The sequence below is a fragment of the Varroa jacobsoni genome, unplaced genomic scaffold (genome assembly GCF_002532875.2).
Source record: "Varroa jacobsoni isolate VJ856 unplaced genomic scaffold, vjacob_1.0 scaffold_770, whole genome shotgun sequence".
NCBI classification, from domain to species: domain Eukaryota; kingdom Metazoa; phylum Arthropoda; class Arachnida; order Mesostigmata; family Varroidae; genus Varroa; species Varroa jacobsoni.
The window spans coordinates 202269-221915 of record NW_019213672.1 but is presented as its reverse complement, the minus strand read 5'-3'; the positions used below and the strand labels follow the sequence as shown (position 1 = coordinate 221915).

Sequence of the window (19647 nt, the reverse complement as noted above, 5' to 3'; positions counted from 1 at the left end):
AATTGCTTGCGAAGTGCCTTGAGATACGTTCGCGTATACTTAAAATTTGAGACACGTCTGTGTCTGTACAGAACTTCACCTTATATCTTACGCCTTATTTTTGTTGATTGTAAGTGATAACGTAAAGTATAATCAAGTAGCGTTTGCAAAACTTGCAAATTTTATTAAAAAAAGATAATAATTTTGCACTACACCCTTTGCGACAGCTAACATAAGGCCAAATGAAGCATACGCCTATGTTTAAAACAGGCTCACTCTTACTCCATCTATATAGCGGATTTTCGTAAAATGTTTTCAAATAAAGACGTATCATAAGCTTGTTTGTTACCTGCAGTTGATATAAAAGAACAAACATTTACAGAACAAAAAAAAAGTATGTAAATCGAACAGTATGTGAAGAGGTTCCGTGCAGAAAAACCTCTGAATTTTTTTTCCATTTATATAAACATCTTTTTATAATTTTTTTAATACCCAATCGTATAGATACACTGAGAAAATGTCAGCCTTCAGATAACGGCTAAAAAGACAACAAGCATAAACGAGATAGGACTTTTCGTGGTTGCGGCCTAAATCAATTTCGATAGGTGTCTGCCATCGGAGAAACTGAAAAAACAAATTTTGCCACTCCTAATGTGAAAATATGGTTTATGTTAACTCTTGATTCTAGCTAGAACCAATTAGATTGGCATATTATTTGCTCTTTACACGAAGATAATAGCACGAGCTATGTATCAGAATTTTCGTTTTTGCAATGGGGACTTAAGTTTTCTTTAACCAGCTTTTTATGGGTCTGAGCCACGCTCGCTAAGCTTACCCATAGAGAAACGGTCAGGTAGGGTTAGGATCGCACGAGCTGCCCATTCAAGACCCGCAAGGGCAGCGTTTCGAAGAGATTCGACAAAGATTCGGGGTCTTTTACGACGAGCCAAACGGTTACTCCGTTGACGGAAGCTCTCACTAGAAGCACCAGGCACCGCATCGCTTCCGTTTGGGGCTAGCCAAGACTCCAATGCTAATTCGAATTTGCCCTGAAAAAAGTATTCGTAGCATAAATTGTCAATGCTGTAACGCTGCGGCACCTTTATACTATATTCAAGGAAGCGAGCATTTTGGAAAATGGTATTTATAATATACTAGGACCCTTTCTTGTGAAGTAATTAATAAACAAAAAAATTACCCTTCAATTTTACCCGAATATGTTTCTTCTCCATCAGAGTTCAAACGAAACTTACATATATGTCTGTTCATTTTAACGTAGCCGTATGAGCAATAAGGTCATCATTAATGGAGTTCATTTCATCTTCAGTTGTTTAGAAATCAGTTAATGTCTACATGTCAAACGTAGCACGGGCGGATCTAAAGTACTCTTTTCTGCCAGCTAACCTTTCCATGTTAAATCAGCACGCTTTAAATAATAGAATTTCTCAATAATCGCATTCCTATGCATATAATAAGGTAGAAGTTAGTTTGCATACTCAAAAAACCGATCAGTAGCCTGGCATCATCACGGAATCGGTCGAAAGTTAATGTAAAGAGTCAAGTGCTGCGCTGACTTACCATCCTTTACGACGAGTAAAAATTTTCTAAATTGAATGCCCACTGCCGTCACCACACGAATGAAGACTTTGCCCTTTTAAACACAGAGCAACCACAAGGCAACGAAGCGTTTCGAGTAGCTTACTGAGACTGGAAGGACGTGCTAGCATTCTAGTTTGACCAACCAATATGCCCGTTCCCACGAAAAATAAACTTGTTCGTAGTAGAAAAAAAAAAGGACGCAGATCTAGCTAGGTTTATAGATTTGGTCTGCATTCGATTTGACACAGCAGTGATTATAAAACAAGATTTCAGAGTAGAAAAATTAGTACATTTAGTGCGGTATCCGCATTATGGTCGCGGTAAGGCATATCAGTACTTGGCCGGGCTGATAAATTATTGCGTCGATCTTCAAGCGCCAGTCTTATAGAGAATCCATAAACAAGACATTCTCCTTAAGGAGCTACATATTGATTAGAAAAGTTACACAACGCCAAAAAGATACGCATGAGCGAAATGCTCAAGATACCTATAAGTGCGTAAAATGATATACTAGTTGCGACATATTGAGGCCTCTATATGTGACTACCGGTTAGTCATCAAAGCAAATAAAAGAACAGCGACCACGCAGGAAGTTATGTAAATGTAGCCAATAAATACTTATTAATGGGTGGCAAGTATAAAAACTAGGTATGCGAATAGAGGCAAATTCAGACATCTAGCAAATGTGCACTGAATAACTTCAAAAAGTTATTACGAAAAAAACGACGTACCGCAAGCGACAACAAAAAAGGACTGCTAAAAAGAAAATAAAATATATTGAAAATTAATCGGTTTTGAGTGTAGTTAGGCTTTAAGTGCGTATGGACAGCTATGATTTTCAAGCAAAATGCTATTTCGCAAAAAAGATTACTACTCTCAGACAAACCTGAACTTGGAACAACTAATGGCAGAAAGTGCTGTGTCTGCAGACAAAACAATTATAGTCGAACGTGTTTTAAAATGCCTAAGGTTCGAAGAGACAACAACGCCTGACGCGAAGTCAAAGACTAGTCAGTTAGGAAAGTAAAACGTCACAGCTTCCGAAATACTAAAAATGAATTAAATACGAGGCAAAAAGAAACACTACGCTTATATGTCGATTACTCGATTGCTAACATGACAACCCTTTGTCCAGGATGGCTCAGCATAGGTTTTCAGTATCTTTGTAGACGAAGCCTATATCCACACAAATCGAGTATTCCAAAACAATGACGATAGAGATTTATACGGCAGAGGGTTTATATCGAATGATAGGACTGCCTTTCGGGACAAATAAAGCACCTTTATATACTTAATCCTTTGTATACTTAATTCCACCGCTAGTCTCGCCAGTCAAAGTATCATCTATAGCAATTGCAATGCAAGTTGAATGAAGGTCGTTGCTATACAAACTGTCCCGTTTACTTGTCCCTTGTATCTGCCACAAGCACGTTACAAACTGTATCCAATGCCCTAGCGGTCAGAGAATGAAAACTTATTAATGCCTCAAAGACGAATGGAACAAGTAGCCCTAGTCGTATGACCTGGCTATATGCGAATTTTCTGAGACTTGTGAAGCTTGCGTAGCATGTGAAATATGGTAGGGCTAGTATAAGTCACTATACTATTTCCAGCCAGACGCTTACCACAACAGATCATCGTTCAGTGCACGCAGTACTAACCAAACGCAGGGTTTATGCAAAGACGCTATCAACCACTGTATGATGTACGTATCAGCCTGTTTATGCGCACGGGCCAATTCGGAGCTACTGTGTCTTGAAGCGGTGTAGTCAGAGGGATCAGAACTTGTCATCGAAAAGTAGTAGCCCAAAAAAATTTTTCCTTCGCCGCGCAAGAGGACCGCGTGAAAAAATAAACTTTCTTGAAGTTGTTCGGTATCTTCTCAAGAAGACCCTTCTGGGCTTTCGGGTAAACCTCATCACTTGAGATCCATTGGAGTTACTGTCTCTCAAGCATGCATCCTCATCTGAAACAAAGTGTCCTATGGTTTGGCAATGAAAAATGTATGTATATCGTGAGGGACACATGCCTTCAACAGATCAATCGCTGATAGAAGAACAAGGCGGAGTAGACATCCGCCAGCTGAAAGCACTTTCTGCCAAAACTATCGCTATGAAATGCATGCTGACAGGTCTTTTTAGGACATCCGCACGACAGAAAAGAACGGCTGAAAGAAGGAGAGTCTTTGGTGTGCTCTTCTAAATCGTAATTTATGGAACTTAGCAAGCTACAACAACCTTTCGCGCATCATACAACAGCCTGAGAAAAGACCGTGGAGACTGACAACATCGGTAGCTAACATACTTAGTGGGCTCAAGATTTGGAAGACGGTTATGAACAGTAAGGCTGGAGTTACTGTCACCCTGATACTCAGCAGTTAGCGACCATCGGATGCGATAGTTGTGGAGACCCCCCACTGTCCTGTCCTTTTTAGTTAAAAAGTTAATTGAACAGTTCCAACTAGAGCGCGTATGACAAGCTAGACGAAATCAGGATCTAACAGGCCTCCAAATATTCAACTGTTGAAAGCATCGTCTATAATAGTGTTGAACAGGTAGGCCCGGTTAACATGCGGGTAAAGTCAGGTACGTGTATATTGCGGATTCCGCTAAAGATATATTTATTCAAGCTTATTACAAAAACAACGAAGCGTATCGTTGTATGATAGTACGCGCCACACAAGCAGCTGTTACGGCTCAGCCTAATTTCCCTGACAACCAGCCGATGAGAATTTTTCGACATAATGTGGCTTTTAGTCATTGAAATATCTATGTAATTTTAGATCTCTATAGAGCTTGTAAGTATAGAATAAAATACATTCTCTGCAGTGTATTTGAACAAAGTCATACTTATATATACACTTTTTCACCACTGTCTATCACGTCGACCGATGCAGGATGCTAGCTAACTTAACCGGTTGGTATTACCACTCTGACTAAAGCTAGATCGTGCTCGTCCAATCCGTGTTTGGTGCAGCGAATTTAGCGCCCTCTGGCACTATACCCGTTGTCCCACTTTCCATTACTCTATCTCTGTGAACCTATGCATTGTTCACGAAATTTCAGTACTTGACGTTAGGCCTAAGCACCTCTTAAAAGTGTTTCATTGTAGCGTCCTAGTTATCCTGTAAATTGATGTGGGAATGGTCTTTTATTCGCCTGTATGGGGTATCGGGATTGCAATTAAGCTGTCACTGTCCAATAGTAGATTTTTGTTCTAATTCCACTGTCCTAAGGTGAAACATAAAGTCTATGTTAGGCAATATAAATAGCTTGATGTTGTTCATTTTGAACTGTTTCCTTAAAAAGCACCACATTCAGCTCTGTAGTGAAACATTTTTTTCTAGGGTTCAATTATTGTTTAGTGTATAAAGTTTTTACCAACTCAATGATCATTAGGTAAACATAGTTGACGAATTCTTAATTGCTGTTACTGAGAAAGCTAAACAAAAAAGTTACTCCTTTCTCGTATTGCAATTAGATCTAAAGCGATATATTTCAGAGTACCAAACCGACTTTTCCAAAGATGGCGTCTTATTCTCTCTCGTCAAGGTGATTCTACGCAGAAAAAGAACGCAAACATCGTTCAAGTTGCTTTTGAGGTGCTCAGCACGTATTACAACATGTTCTATATGTGTAATATACAAACATTAACAGATTTTGCAGTATAGAATAGCACAAGACCATATATAAACATAAATTGAGCAATAATTAAATGTCGCCCTAGCTACCCTATTCGTAATTTTGTTGAAAACTAATATAAGAGATAAACTAACGATTTCAGGGTGAAAAAGCTCGGGAGTTCAATATGCTAATGAATATCGCACAGAAGGACGCAGGTTGATATTCCAGTTACGTTTTGTTACTTACCGACCATGGCTGTTCGAAGGTAAACGACGTAACTAGTGGAAAACCACCCTCAAACGTGTTATTTGGTAAGAGCCCGCTCACGAACGAGCCGAGTTGGCAGCCCTTAGAGCCTGCATATGATAGGCACGCTTTTACATAAGTATTGCATGAGCCAATATTGTAGGAAGAACTAGCAGAACGCATGGAAGAAATCTGCTTGCTGTTACTAGAACTTGTGCCGTTGTTTGAAGAACCTGCAAAGCTACATGGACCACCGGGTGGGGGTGTAAGCTCAAGTACACGAAGGTGGAATATACCTGTACACTGAGACTCCTGAAAAGCAGACCAAAAAAGAAAGTAGACTACATGTAAAGGAGATATTCAAAGATTACAAAACTTATCGGTTAGAGATAGGCTTTTCTGTTTCTTCCCCATATAATGCTTCGACATATAGCTCCGTAAGTGTAAGCTTGTTAATTACTGCAGGATGGCGAACTGTACTAAAGTTCTAGTTTTTTTTTTTTGTTTCTTTAGCTGACTTATTCAATACTTTAGTATATTTAACAACTGATTTCATACGCTCCATTCTTTTTTATTTGTCCTTTCCATTGCAGCCTTTAATATAATATTCTGCCACATGGGCCCACTTTGGAACAAATTCGGTTATGAAATGGATTGACATCAATAGAACGTTGGATCATATAATATATATATAGGCATATGGTAAAATATCTTGCTATGGAGTTGTTCGGACTTTTCGGCGTACGGGAAAGTAGCAAGGCTGCTTGACTGCGATAGGTACGACTAACTATACTGCGAGGTCGATTTGTTTAATCGACACAAATTCGTTCACAGCGACAGCAAATATGGCTAAAAACCTTCAATGTCTATATGTTTTTTAAAAAAATTGTAATAATTGCGATGATGCACGTGTATGCGTATGCGGAAGCTCGAACAGCGCAGCTTCTTCTGCCTGTGATAATGTTGAACCAGCCCCCCGTGACGGTCTCAACGAGTGTTTGCACGATAGCGTCATCGAACGACAGCGTCACAGTTTGTCGTTTCTTTGGTACCGCCAGTCGTTTTTACAGAGATCCAGGGCTTGTCGTTTGTGCAGTCTACGCTACTGGTTGGTAACATGCATAGGAGAGGTATGGTCCGATGCTACCCCCCGTTGGCCCGCTGTTATGGCAGTCGAAACATAGGCTTTTCATTATTATGTTTATGAGTCTCTGCTGCTTCTAATAGTCCTCATTCCAGCCATAGATAACGATCAATTCTTGCTTGCAATCAACGAAGAAAAGTGATCAGTTCTGAATCCACGAGCTGCCCATACAGAGATACAAGTAATTGTCAGGAATACCACGAAAATTCAATTCAGTGCGTATAATAGAATTTATTGCTATAACTATAGATTTTATAACGAACACTATGAATTGACGGGGTACTATTGTGTGCGTCATCAACGACGTTCATAGTACTATGCTTCCCACCAGAGAACGTTCTATGTCGCCCTGCGAACAATGAATTTAAAAAAGAGAATAACTTATACTTCTGAAGGTAGCTTATGGGTGCCTAAAGACCACTGTTATCACTCAACGTCGAAATCGGCGATAAGCCGTTCATTAATACCTTTAGTACATTTTGAGTTTTTGTAGTAATTAGGTAAACTGGGCAGAATTTCACAAAGTTCGTTCTTTGTCCCGCCTCTGCGTTTGTAGAATCCTTCAACTGTTATCCAGTTAAACGCTGAACGATCTTCCCGACGGCATTAATTATTGAAAGTTCCCACAGCAGGGTTTGCCAGGTACTTTTGTAGGAAGCATCTATGTATATATAGTACGAGTATAGGGAACGAACAAACTAAATACTTGTATCGAATAAATGAACATTTCTGACTAAGATTCACATGTTAAGTACACAAATATTCGTAGATATTGAAATGAAGAGGCATACTATTTCTACCGCTATGTAAAGCACCAGTAGACTTACCCTTATTGTAGAGTTAGCTATTCAGCGACTCGACACGTAATCTTTCATACACCTAAACAAAAGAATAATAATCACGTAACCTAGTAGCTGCAGCGTTGAATTTTTTATGTAAGTACGACAATATTTTGTTGCTTTTTTTCATATTATCGCCATGATGTCCTGCTGTTGCTATTGCCGCAAGCGATCGGTACCCGTGACGCCAGCCGGACAGGAAACGAAGTCAAATGAAGCGCTTTCGCCAATTATCAAACATAGTCTATTATCGCCAAAGGCGTGATAATCGTTCTTTCAAAGGCATCTGGCAAACGCGTTTACGGATTATATTAACAAGTAATCGTCATGTCATAAAGGGGAATCGGTTATATCATTTGGATCAGGCTTAGCGTGCTCTGTTCTCGCGCTGTGCGGCAAAATGCCGACAGGTTAGTTTATCTGAACATTTAGTTGCTATCGGTCGAAGATCGAATGAACGTATGGTATTTGACGGAAAATTCATTCATTCAGTTTCACCTCAACAATTAGTCATGGCCTATAATTTTCTAGAAACTATCATAAGTCCCATGACAATTAAGCCTCATCTAAACAATAAACTATATATATATACATCTGTACTGCAAAATGCGGAACTAACATTCAAAGTGAAATTGGGCAAGAATTCATTAGAACAAGGAAGAACGTTAAAATAGAATTAACGCCGATCGACAGGCCTAGCGGGTTAACGCCATTAGGTTGAAGAAAGCGCAAATTTTCACGCCAATGGTCAAATTTGTAACCTTCTATGCGGCACCTATCTGTAGAGAAGCGGACTTAAATCATAAGAGAGTACAAGTTAATGACAGCAGAAGTAACTTAGACTCTTGTCTAGTGGAAACTACTAGCCATTTAGATTGTAGACAGATGATAGACGATATTGCAAAATGGATCCCAAGCATAAGCGACTGTAAGCATCACATAGTATAAGCATACGCAGTCCGTAGGAACTTTATAATAGTATTTGATGAAACCTTTATGAACCTTTCTTAACGGCTCCAGTTTATGGAAATAAGATTAGGATGTATATATAGATCGCGAATAAGCTGATCCGGCGGCCGTATGATTTAGAATCACCCCCAGTAAAGTTCGATGAAAGACAGTCCAAAAAATGGGCTCGAAACAAAGCGATCTACGAAAGAATTAGCAATAGCTACTGAACTATGTCGGGAAGTGGACGCGTAAACATTTAGAAGAAATATTTCGGGCTTAGTTCGATTTCGAAATAAATGCAGGGGATACGTGGGAAAGCTTTAAAGGGAGGCTGTATCAACGCTTGTCTCCAGAAGAGGCTGGCTCGCGTGGGAATTCTTTCGTCGACAGAGGAAGGCTGCCTATATGTGCGCCGAAACTGGGTGCCAAGCGGTCCCTGCAAGGTGAGTGTCTTTCCCCAATTTTCTTAGCGCAACGAAGCCAATGTCCTCTGTTGGGTCAGTCCAGGTAATGACTCGCACCATTGCTGACCGGAGCGCCCCTAACAAACTGTGCTAACTTCACATGACGTGTGTACTATGCGGCTCGACAATGAGGATCACTCGCCAGCCCGCCACCTCGGATACCACAAACCTTTGCAATGATGCCGACCTCAACAGGGAAGTCATCGCTAGGCATCGATAGCAATGTATGTATGCTTACTCGAGTCAGGTGTCTCCTATTGTTCAGGGTACAAAGAAAATAAGACCCGTATTTGCGCGAGCAACCGAAGCCTCAACATTTTCTGCGTGGCCTCAGAGCTATCTAAGCACAAAATGCGTTTGGCGCATGATAGCAATGCTATTCTCCGGGCAGAAGAGTTTGAATTACGTACGAACGTGATTCCTATGTGTGCTAATTTGCGGGATATGGCCGCAGAAGTATGCCCCTTTCTACTCCACCGACAACGGATATAAACATCTACCGCAGAAACGAGTACTGCTAGAGCAATAGGTCGCGCTTTGGAACGGCGAAAAATCCGCATTTGTAGGCCTGTTATTTCAGACTCATGCTGTAGAGCGCCAGCAACGCGTCGGATACTAAAGATTGTGTCTTATAGGGCTCTATAGGCATGAAGCATGTGGTTATAAAATGCTCCGATTATATATATATATATATATATATATATATACACAACTGCACAGTATAAACTAAAGAATTAGAAAGTTTAAGATCGGTGGCCACACGACAGGTTGAGGCGATGTGATGGATAGCATATACACAGGTACGTTGATTTTCACGATCATGCATTAATATAGCAAGTATTTAACAACGTACAGGTTCGAGTTTTGAGATGACACCTGCAGTTGTCTCATAAGTTGACCGAACTTTGCATTCATTGCAGCCGTAACATGTTATCGACAAGCGTCAAAACGCCTGTATTATTGTATGCTCCCGTAGATTCGCCTGATATGATAGATATTTGGAGAATCTTGCTCTTGATTGCCTTCTTGGCTGACCTCCTCTCTGCAGACAATGCGAATCTACAGATAAACTGTCGTTCAAACGCATTTCTGATACGAAAAGGGTGCATTGGGCCTTCGATTGTAACTCGGTCGTATGGTGTTAGTTCCTTGCTTCAATCTATCCTTTTTTAGGTCCAGCTTGATTGAATGAGCCGATAAAGACCCAACAAAAGTACTTATATTGTACTGCTCGAATAAGCTGGCTTCCTCTAATCACACCCCTTTCTTCTTCGATCGAATTGGCCCACACTACCACTCCTGTCGATTCGTTATCGAAAAAGCGGCTGAATACATATATTTCGAGATCGTTTTCTGTCGTTTGTGACGGCTTACCCAATCCGCGCGTAGATTGCCATGTATGTAAAATTCGATATTGCAGATAATTGGATTCGGCCTCAGACGCTTTCACGGGGCGCAGATCTGTCATCTGAAATAGCGATTTCTAATCAACGATTAATATAATAGCAGGTACGGGTAGTGCAAGCTCGACGTGTGAATGCCCCGTATATTTTACTATTTATTCATTTAAGGGCGCCCGTTTTATCAATTACAAAATAGAGGAGCTCACAGTTGCAAATAACATCATTAACCCTACTTCTAGATACAGCGAGGTCGTTAAAATTTCTAGCTGATAATAAAAAAATTATTGCACCCGATTACATCTACGTACTTTGAGCTATATTAGACAAACACGCATTTGCCTTTAGGACGTAGCCTCGCGATCTACTATGTTGAAAGTTACTGCTACATGTAAGATTGGAAGTTCACTAAGTTATTATGCCAACCGATAGCATCTCAAACGACCATTTGAGGGCGTTGGCAGCTGTTCGGTACTTAAATAATGTTACTAATACTCTAGATACTGAAAACTCTGTGTTGAAATCGAGCCTTTGCAACTGCGCTTGACAAACGGAAATGAAGCACAGCTCAAATTGTGTCACTTAGAAGACCTCGAAGCTTCTCGATGATCTTCGGGTCTCATTGCGGATTGCAATATAACAACATAGCAAAAGTTCAATCTGCACACGGATAGATGAAGGGGCGTCGCGCGTTGCGTACACGAGACAAGGCGCGAATGCTGCTTTTGTTCTAGACGGCATTCGAACAAACAACTACGTCCATTTTATTTGTCTTTGAAGTGGCAAATCCGAAATAATGGTTGACAGAGAAGGAACTGAGGGTGAATTATTTACAACAATTTCGATGTCATTAATGCAGATATTCAGTTGAACTAACAGAAAGACAGGGAGCTCGGTCTTAGATTCGTTTATTGTCAATAGGCGTCGGTAGACCATCCTGAATATAGCCGATTGTCATTTCTGTTAAATCATTCTGCTTTGACGTCTTTGCTTACCTAGGCTAGAAGGGATGTGGGTTCTGCAAACAAGACTGCTCCATCATGGGATATTGATTGTTAATAGAAAATAAAACTTCAGTTTGTTTATATACATAACAAAGAAAAAAAGGTTTAGGCACAGAACCTCGTGCAACGCTTGTACCGTAGGTATGTTAAAAAAAAAAAAAAAAAGAAGATGTTTGTCCTTGCATGGTTCGATTGTAACAAAAAGATGAAAACCATTTGCAAGAACTGTCGCCTACCTCAAGGTAAGAACGTATTCACTATGTCGCAACGAACAAAACGCTTTGGAGACGTTGAAGAAGACGCCAAGGGCGGCGTCACCGCGCTGCACTTTACGGTGAATGAATACCTCTATATCATTGAAAGCTACCTTAGTGAACTAAAATTGACGAGTGTTTGCAAGGAGCCCAGACTCATTTATGTGAGCGGGAATTTCGATTTTTAATACATCGTTTGAAAATTTTCGCTACGAAGCTTATCAAAGACGATTTTGGCTTCAGGAGCTCGCTGGACATTCCTGAAGGAGGCTATTAGGTAACCGTTTCGGCTTATCATCAACTTCTGTTTGATTTTTGACTCTAAAAAATCTATAAAAATTCGCATCTATATATTATATAGTTCTATGAAAAGTGCTTGCCAGCGAATCTATCACGATTCCCCCGCATATATTCTAGCGTTAGGACTCAATAGTTACCTTGTCGTGCGGAAGTGACAACTAGGTGATAACTTTGGAAAAATATTATTTCTAAATGGCAAACAGGGTCTGTAGAGTTCTCTAATACTCTACTTTACCAAGCATAATATTCCATTGTTCACTTACTATTGCATGAGTAAATCTCTTATAATTGTGTACACAAACCATTTCCCTTTTGCAGAACTCCTATAGGGCGACCCCGGCCAAAACAAGACTGAGTAATCGTGGGATATTATAGTCGTTTCAATCACCCGCATGCAATGTCAGAAGTTTCACAGCGCGATAACTATTTGTGACCTAGGAACTCACTGGATTTAGGGCGAGTGACAGACTCAGTAGCAAAGATAGAAGCTTAGAAACGAAAAGGGGGTACCAGCAGCATACGAGTTAAACAGCAGATTATTATTGAGAGAAACATTGTGTGTTAACTAAAACTGACTTGATGGCTGGGGCATTATTAGATACTCGTTAACCTAAATTGCTGTACATAACCATGATATAAACCTTAACTTCTGCCAATTCTAACCCGATGTTTGTTTTGGTCATGAGTAGAAAATGCCTTCTCTTGACATTGTTGTAAATTAACACAGTTAGTCCACACACACAAACAGTATTGTTTTACATTCATTAACATGGATGGAACCCATTAGTGCGTAGCCTGACGTCGGAAATGCATATAATATTTAACCGCACAGCAGACTGTGAAGTCCATCTATCTCACACGAATTTTACATGTATTTATAGCTAAGAATGACGATTCGACATCTTATATGGGTAGATTTTTCGTTACATATGTGGAGAAATTTCATATAGGCGAACGCTCAGTGCTGCTGACACTATCAATGGACATGTTTTGCCGTTGACTTTTTTCGGTGTTCAAGGGTTTTCCCGGGGTAGCGTACCTATTCTACGCTCTTCTTCTCACAGGAACAATCCGCTGTACGTCTACGTCTTGATTGCTTATGTTGTTTCGTCCGTCATGGCTGCCCTCCCGTTGTCAATAATGCCGCGGTTGGTCTCATCGTCATCGTTTTATTTTACTGGTTATATCTGTATGCCCTTCATCCGATCCGTGGCGTTTGTTGATGCTGCAGAATTTGCTCAACGTCGCAGCTCAGATATATCGTCATTATTATCATCATTGACGCCTTGTGACTGTTATACACTGCTGTTGTCTGACGGTTTCTGGAAGATGTTTCAATTAGCTGAGTGCTGTGTTTGGAGCCTCCATGACGCTCGGCGTTGCCGTTGCGTAAAAAGGTCGAATATGAAATGTGCAGCAATGGATATTTTGATTTTTCCATCTGTAATCTACCTTAGGTTTCAAGCACGGACACGGACGTGGCCAAGAGCCTAGCAACAATTGCAAAAGGACACTTCATGGTGGTCCATCTGAACCCATCGCTTATCCTAATGACGACAGAAGCGCTCTTGCAACTGGTAGAGTGTTTTTTATTGTCGATTTGTTGAATCAATTTTAATTGTTGAGGAAAATTAACGGCTACAGTGAGGGCGTCGTTGTTCTAATTGAAATTTCTTCTTTCTGTCTCTTCGCTGCTTCGGAACTAATTTCACCCGTTACTGATACATCAAGTAGTAGTTTATTTTTACGGTTTAAAATCTGTACATTATCCAAGCTATTAAATAAAGCAACATAAAATTCCGACATTTGCAAAATACAGCCTTCGGACAAAACGATTCAATAATTCGACCGAAACAATGATGCGCTCACTCCCATTAGGCGAGAGGCTGCCAAAGGTGGTAATAAAATACAACGACACCGTACCGCATAACGGGTGTCCTATCAGCACCGACGGCAAAATGTATCGACTGCTTCCATCTGATTACTGCCACGGTATCTGCTTTCTGTGGTCAGCGTTGTTCGTGGGACTACCTACTCCTTTGAATTATCGTCCATATACTTTCTTGTATTGTTTCTTTTAACGTACGCCATATGAGCTACCGATCGCTTAAATGGCTAAAATTCTGCGTGAGAAATTTAGAGATCGCCATTATTACTTATAATTTGTCGAAGTATTTTTCTATCCTATTCCAAGGTCTGCATTTCTAAAGATGCAACATGGATCGATTCATAGGAGAACAACCGTCAAATTCCACTTATTATGTCAATTTTCAGATAGAGTGTATGCGATTATATCGGTCAGTGACAGACAAAAAAAAACTGTCCAACGATACACTACACTCGAACAGCCTAGTAGCACAATGCCAGAGGCCTGCGTGAACGTTGACGAAGCCCAAAGACAGGCTTTTACAAGCTGTTTATATATCTTTTCAATATATAAAGTCTATGGACACTAGTAAAGCTGCATGCTATATCGCACAGTTTCAAAGGAGTATCTTTTTCTTTTCTACATACATATAAACCCATTTGTATAGGTTTTCTAGATAGGATCAGTCGTTAGGTTCCTGTGTGTATTTGTTAGCCAAAACTTTTTTTTTGGTATAACCACGGGCACGCTCCAGTTTGTTTCATGCACTAGTCGCGTGGACGAACTTGACATATAACGACTGACCCTCGCACGCAATAAAATAGCTTAATATTCGCGTAACTTTTGTGTTGCCGATCTTTTCTCCCAACTCATATCTTCTACGTTATGCCGGTGTTCCACCCGGACGTATCACTTGAGCCGGGTGGCTTCCATTACGAAACGAAATATATCTATACCCGGATTCGAACCTAGGCCGCCAAATGCCTTTACATGGTACTTGCTTGTGGCGAAATGCCAAACAAAACCAACGTTGACTTCATAAAGCCCCTCGCCTCCACACGTTTTGCTGTATAATTATGATTCTGCCACTGCAGGGGCAAAAGCAACTAGTAGTGACAGCAACGGTAGTGGTAAAATCTTACTGTAGTAATTTACTATATTAACGTGATTCCTTCTGATATGATAGCTGACAGCGATTCCGGACATCAAGTAAGCGTAGTAGTAGTAGTTAAACGCTACATATTCGCATCAGCTGAAGTAACTTTACGAACACGTTTTCTGCCGTCGCAGCAGTTGCCTCTGCCACTTTGTCTCTGGCGCCTAGCAGTTCGACTGCTTGTTTGTATGTGTCTGTGTAATACCGCTTCCTGATGTCGCGTCGTAGCAGACGATTTCACCAATCGGTCGCATATTGTGGTGACTGAACTAAGCGTCCGGTGAAACGCAGTACGCAATCAGCTTGCCTAGCTGTTCCCTAGACAGACATCTAGAGCGGTGACACCATTATCGTACCAACTAGCGTTTACACTGTTACAATCGAATTGCCCTACTAGTTCGTAGCGAATTTTACCTAATTTTATATGAAAAAATAACTTTTTTTTTTAGATAATTTCAATCAATCTTTCCGACAGCTTGTCAGCTCCATCGTTCCTGACGTTGATATTTTTTTTTATTTGGTCAACATAGATTTTTACATATTGTAAATGTACAATATTCATCGTATCAAAGTATTCCGCAAGGGTCGGAAAAGGCCATGATCAGAATGAGCAGAATACGGGACTATAAGCTCGATTAAGCGAAACTCGACAATTAAAAATTTTCGACAATTTTTGGCATGCCACGAAAATGTGTTAAGCCGTGCGTTGTCATAATGAAAGATGGCTCGTCTCCTGTGGGTTACAGGTCGCGTTCTTTTTTTTTTTTTAGATGCATAGCTTTAAATTGAAGCGGTTGTTCAGGAAAAGCACTTTCCTATAACCATACCAAATGGACAGCAAGCATTAGATGGAGTCCGGCTTCAGTTCTTATTTGAAAAGCAATACAACACTTTGCCCACAGCCGCTTTGAGTGACGTGTATTGTGTGTTATCTAGTTTTTGAATAACCTGAAACCATCTTGTCCTCGAAGATGCTCTGCCGTGTTCATTTTCTGGCGAAGGCCCGTGCGTCAAAATAGCAGCGCCCTTATAATGGGAGAATCGACTTGTTTTCGATGCTGAAGTTACCATTTCGGTAACGAGCGAGCCACCTGCCGCTCGTATAATTTGGTGTAGTATTAGGTCCACATGAACCACATATTCCTCTCGAGTTTACGTCGCATTTGGCCCTTTGCATAGATAAAACTTCAAAGCTGACTTGGAACCCACCTTCGAACGAAACTTAATTTAAACGAAATGAAATCGAACACAGCACAAAAAAGGCCAAGAGACAACGTTGTAAATAAAATGAATAGCGGCTTTTGTTCTCTCACAACTTACTGTTTGTGGCTACAGGGCGTCAACTGATTCAAAATCCTTATGAAGCGACCAAATAATAAATCTGCTGCTGCTTCGATGTCGACAAGTAGCCTTGCGATCGCTACAATCACCGCTATCATTAATAAGAAATTGTTATCGTAACATGGTAGCCAGTGATAAAAATGCAATGTAACAAACATGCAAAGGGTCTATGTAGAGGAAGAAAGAATCCTGGAAGAAAGATGCATCCTGCGTCGAATGAAGCTAAGACGTAGACATCATTATAGTAAAATATCCCATTGCACATGAAGAAATACAAATAACTTCACGAAATCCTACTAATCGTTAGTGGTGATGGTAGCAGTGACAACAGCGACGATTCCGTGAATGCCATGCGGCCCCGATAGCCAGAAGCCAAAAAAGTGGTAATAGACCCTACTTTTTTCTTTGATTTCGTATGAGAGTCCTATTGTTGGTCAACTCGAAACGCCTCTGCTGATAGAGTTAAATATAATGTAAGTACTATTGTTTTTCAGACTACGACACAAATTTTTCGTTTTTTTTTTTTTTAATAGAAATGGGCTTCAAGGTGCGGCCCGTTTGACCCTTTGATCTTCTAGTTAAGTTGAAATATGCTTTTACAGTGTCCTCTTTGATATCGATATGTTTCTTATTTTCGACAAGTTTTGTTGATTGCAAGTTTGTACATCTATCACTATTTCGTTTCGGTGAAATACGAACGCAGCTAGGGAATATTCTTAATTTCAATATTGTTCTGCTTTAAAAACACCTTGAAAAAACTATACACAATCATCAAGCTCAACAATACCAACACCTGAGAAGGAAAACTGTAAGAAGCTGTATATATAAACTTCATAGATCTATCGATTAGGGTTTTAGATCCTTTTTCTACAGAGGAAAAATTGCGTCGATATTTCAACAACGGTACAACTCGTAATCAATACAACCATCAGATACGCGTTGAGATTGCTGACGAACTATTTTTTCACAAGATATATGCGAAGAATCGACCCAATGTATACATGTATTAGTCCGTTACAATTGTATTTGGCGGACTTTGAAGTTCTTGTCGAACCACGCGCCGTTAGTAGGTGAGATTTGGCCTCTAGTCTGTTTGAAAAGTGCGTCATTGTAATCGTTTAGCGGGTGACGCATTTGCCTCTGATATTCTAGGTCTAAGTTAGAAACCGGGCATAGACAAATTTCGTTTTGTACTGGGAGCCAGCCGCCTGATGGAATACCCATTGGCGATACCAAACGTAAAGCTCGAAACATAGAGAGATTACGCATGGTTTAGTCTCTACCACTAACCGAAGAGAGACCAGACGAGAGAATGGCGACGCCTCAGAGAAAAATCGAGTTCAGTAGAAGCGTCGTAAAATGATGGTAATACTTCCAGTGGGTGGTAGAAGCACCTGCCACTATAAGATATTCACCGAAAATGAAACAATGAGTGAGTTAGCTATTTCGGCTTCCTTGAGAGACTAGCAGACCGTTGGTACAGCAAACAGAAGATCTAAATGTTCGATGGCAACGCCAATTCTTATCGTCATGCCTCAATTACTACCTACATTGAGCAAAAGAATATATAACACTGGCTCTACCCCCTCCCCTATTCTCCCGATCCAAGTCTATGTGATTACGGAGCTCTTCATGACCCAAACAGGGCAACAGGTGAGTAAGTGTATCCTACTGTTGATTTACTTGGAGATAGAGAAATTACATATGGGTGCATGATTGCGCAAAGGCTGCCATGGCATCGGAACAGGTGTGTTAAAACTAACGAAAGTACTTTTAAAGCATGTTCAGATCAAACTTTAGGACAGTAGTGGGCGAAGGCTTCTGCTAGAACATGCAATGGAAATCAGGCCAATTGGAGCCTACTCAGAATGTTTACCACATGACCTTGGCAAATTTCGTAGACGTGTACTAGTTTGTGTGCGGTTAATATTTATCGTATCCTATCGGGACTGAAAATGACGCCAGAAGTTGGAAACGTAAAGTAGTTAACAATAGCTGGATTTAAGCAGAGCTAAAATAACGTACGTCCAAAACAGCTGTGTTGTGTTTTGGTTCTAGCTAAACGTGATAGGGATCGCACAGCTCAGGTATTTACTCCTTATTCCTGCTCACTTGGTCATCACGTCAAACCAAATCGTGCGAAGGTATTTACGCAGTCTTAGTAATAACTTCGTATTAGTTTTAGTTTTTGATTTATCTAGAGTTCAAATAATATCTGGACATTTTTTCGTTGGTGAATGTTAGCCATGAAGCATTAACGGAATGGCTCCGATATGAGTTCGATTTAAAGGATGGACCCGAGTAGCGTTAAATGGCGGATTAGACAATCGACTGCATCTACGTGCAACGCTGTCGCACATATTATCATCTCGCTAAGCAAGTAACGGATATCAGGGTGTTTCTAAGCCATGTTCAATATTATTGAGGCTGCCTGCTCTGCTTATGTGAAGCATTGCCACCTTCCGTTGCCAATGGAAGGTGTTCTACGTCATCTGTAAATATATTTGCTTAATTATTTCATCATATGCGAGTGGCGATCTTTCTGAGAGCGCAGTAAAAGTTTCTTATACGATTGTTTCATCGCCATCTCGGGCATAGTACACCTTTCCACGATACGCTGTCAGAAGCGGCAAAGTTATTATAGCCGAAAGAAGCAAAGCGGAGCTGCCTCATACACAGAACTACCATTCACTGTACATGCGGATGATAGTTTTACCCGAATATCTTACAGACGCCAGTAACGTTCGTTTATCGCACATCCGTTAAATGGCCGTTGGCAACGCTGGAGTTTAGTCAATAGAAGCAACCAGCTCTGTCAACATCTCACCCCTGCTCAAGATATAGATCATACTATTTCGACTAAACTGGCTTCATGCCTTTGGGCCGAAGCTACCTATTCCTATGTCCTTTACGATGCTAGCGATGATCGTGATGTCTGTTGTGTGATTTATCAATGATCTACCCGATTTGCACCCGCCGAAATCTGTAACAGCTTCACGCAACGTCTGCTGGCGTTCGTTGATAAGAAGCGGTGCAGAAGCGTCATGTATAAATAATAGTATTTTATCGATACGCAAAGCTAGCTATGCGACGTCACATGCACTGCTGTCCGGGAAGAACGACCGTCGAACAAACGGACGGACACAAAGCGTGCGCAGAAAGACGGTAGAAAGAGCGCCACGTATTTGTACATACATTGCACAAGAGGAAAACTTTATTCTGACATCACAGGCAAGGGGATGCGATACAACTATAAAATAAACTCCTGAAGTGACGCAGAGACAGCTTCACGCATTAAATGTATAAAGAAAAGTGCACCAGGCTTCAGGAAGTTAATAAGGTCCACATGTAACTTCAACACTTCGTGCTGCGTTGTTGCGTCATGACACTCGTGACAATACAGAGAGAGCAGAAGGAGTTACTTTTTCTCTGGTTACAGAACGCAACTTCTTTATGTTTGTAATTAACAACATTCGATGG

The 19647-nt window shown here is 40.6% G+C and overlaps 1 protein-coding gene across 4 annotated transcripts in view; it reads right to left on the bottom strand.

Annotated features, from left to right (window-relative positions):
* Window positions 1-19647, bottom strand: part of LOC111263480 (uncharacterized) — a 45661-nt gene that overhangs the window by 15482 nt on the left and 10532 nt on the right. For 3 of the 4 annotated variants that reach the window (XM_022838589.2, XM_022838588.2, XM_022838590.2), the window contains exons 2-3: window positions 5448-5759; window positions 815-1028 (exon numbers count right to left, since the gene is read on the bottom strand). In XM_022838589.2, coding sequence (XP_022694324.1) covers window positions 815-1028; window positions 5448-5759 — 526 coding nt within the window. Of the gene's footprint in view, window positions 1-814; window positions 1029-5447; window positions 5760-7418; window positions 7595-19647 lie in introns of those variants that run through there. The other variant, XM_022838591.2, reaches the window with a different exon arrangement.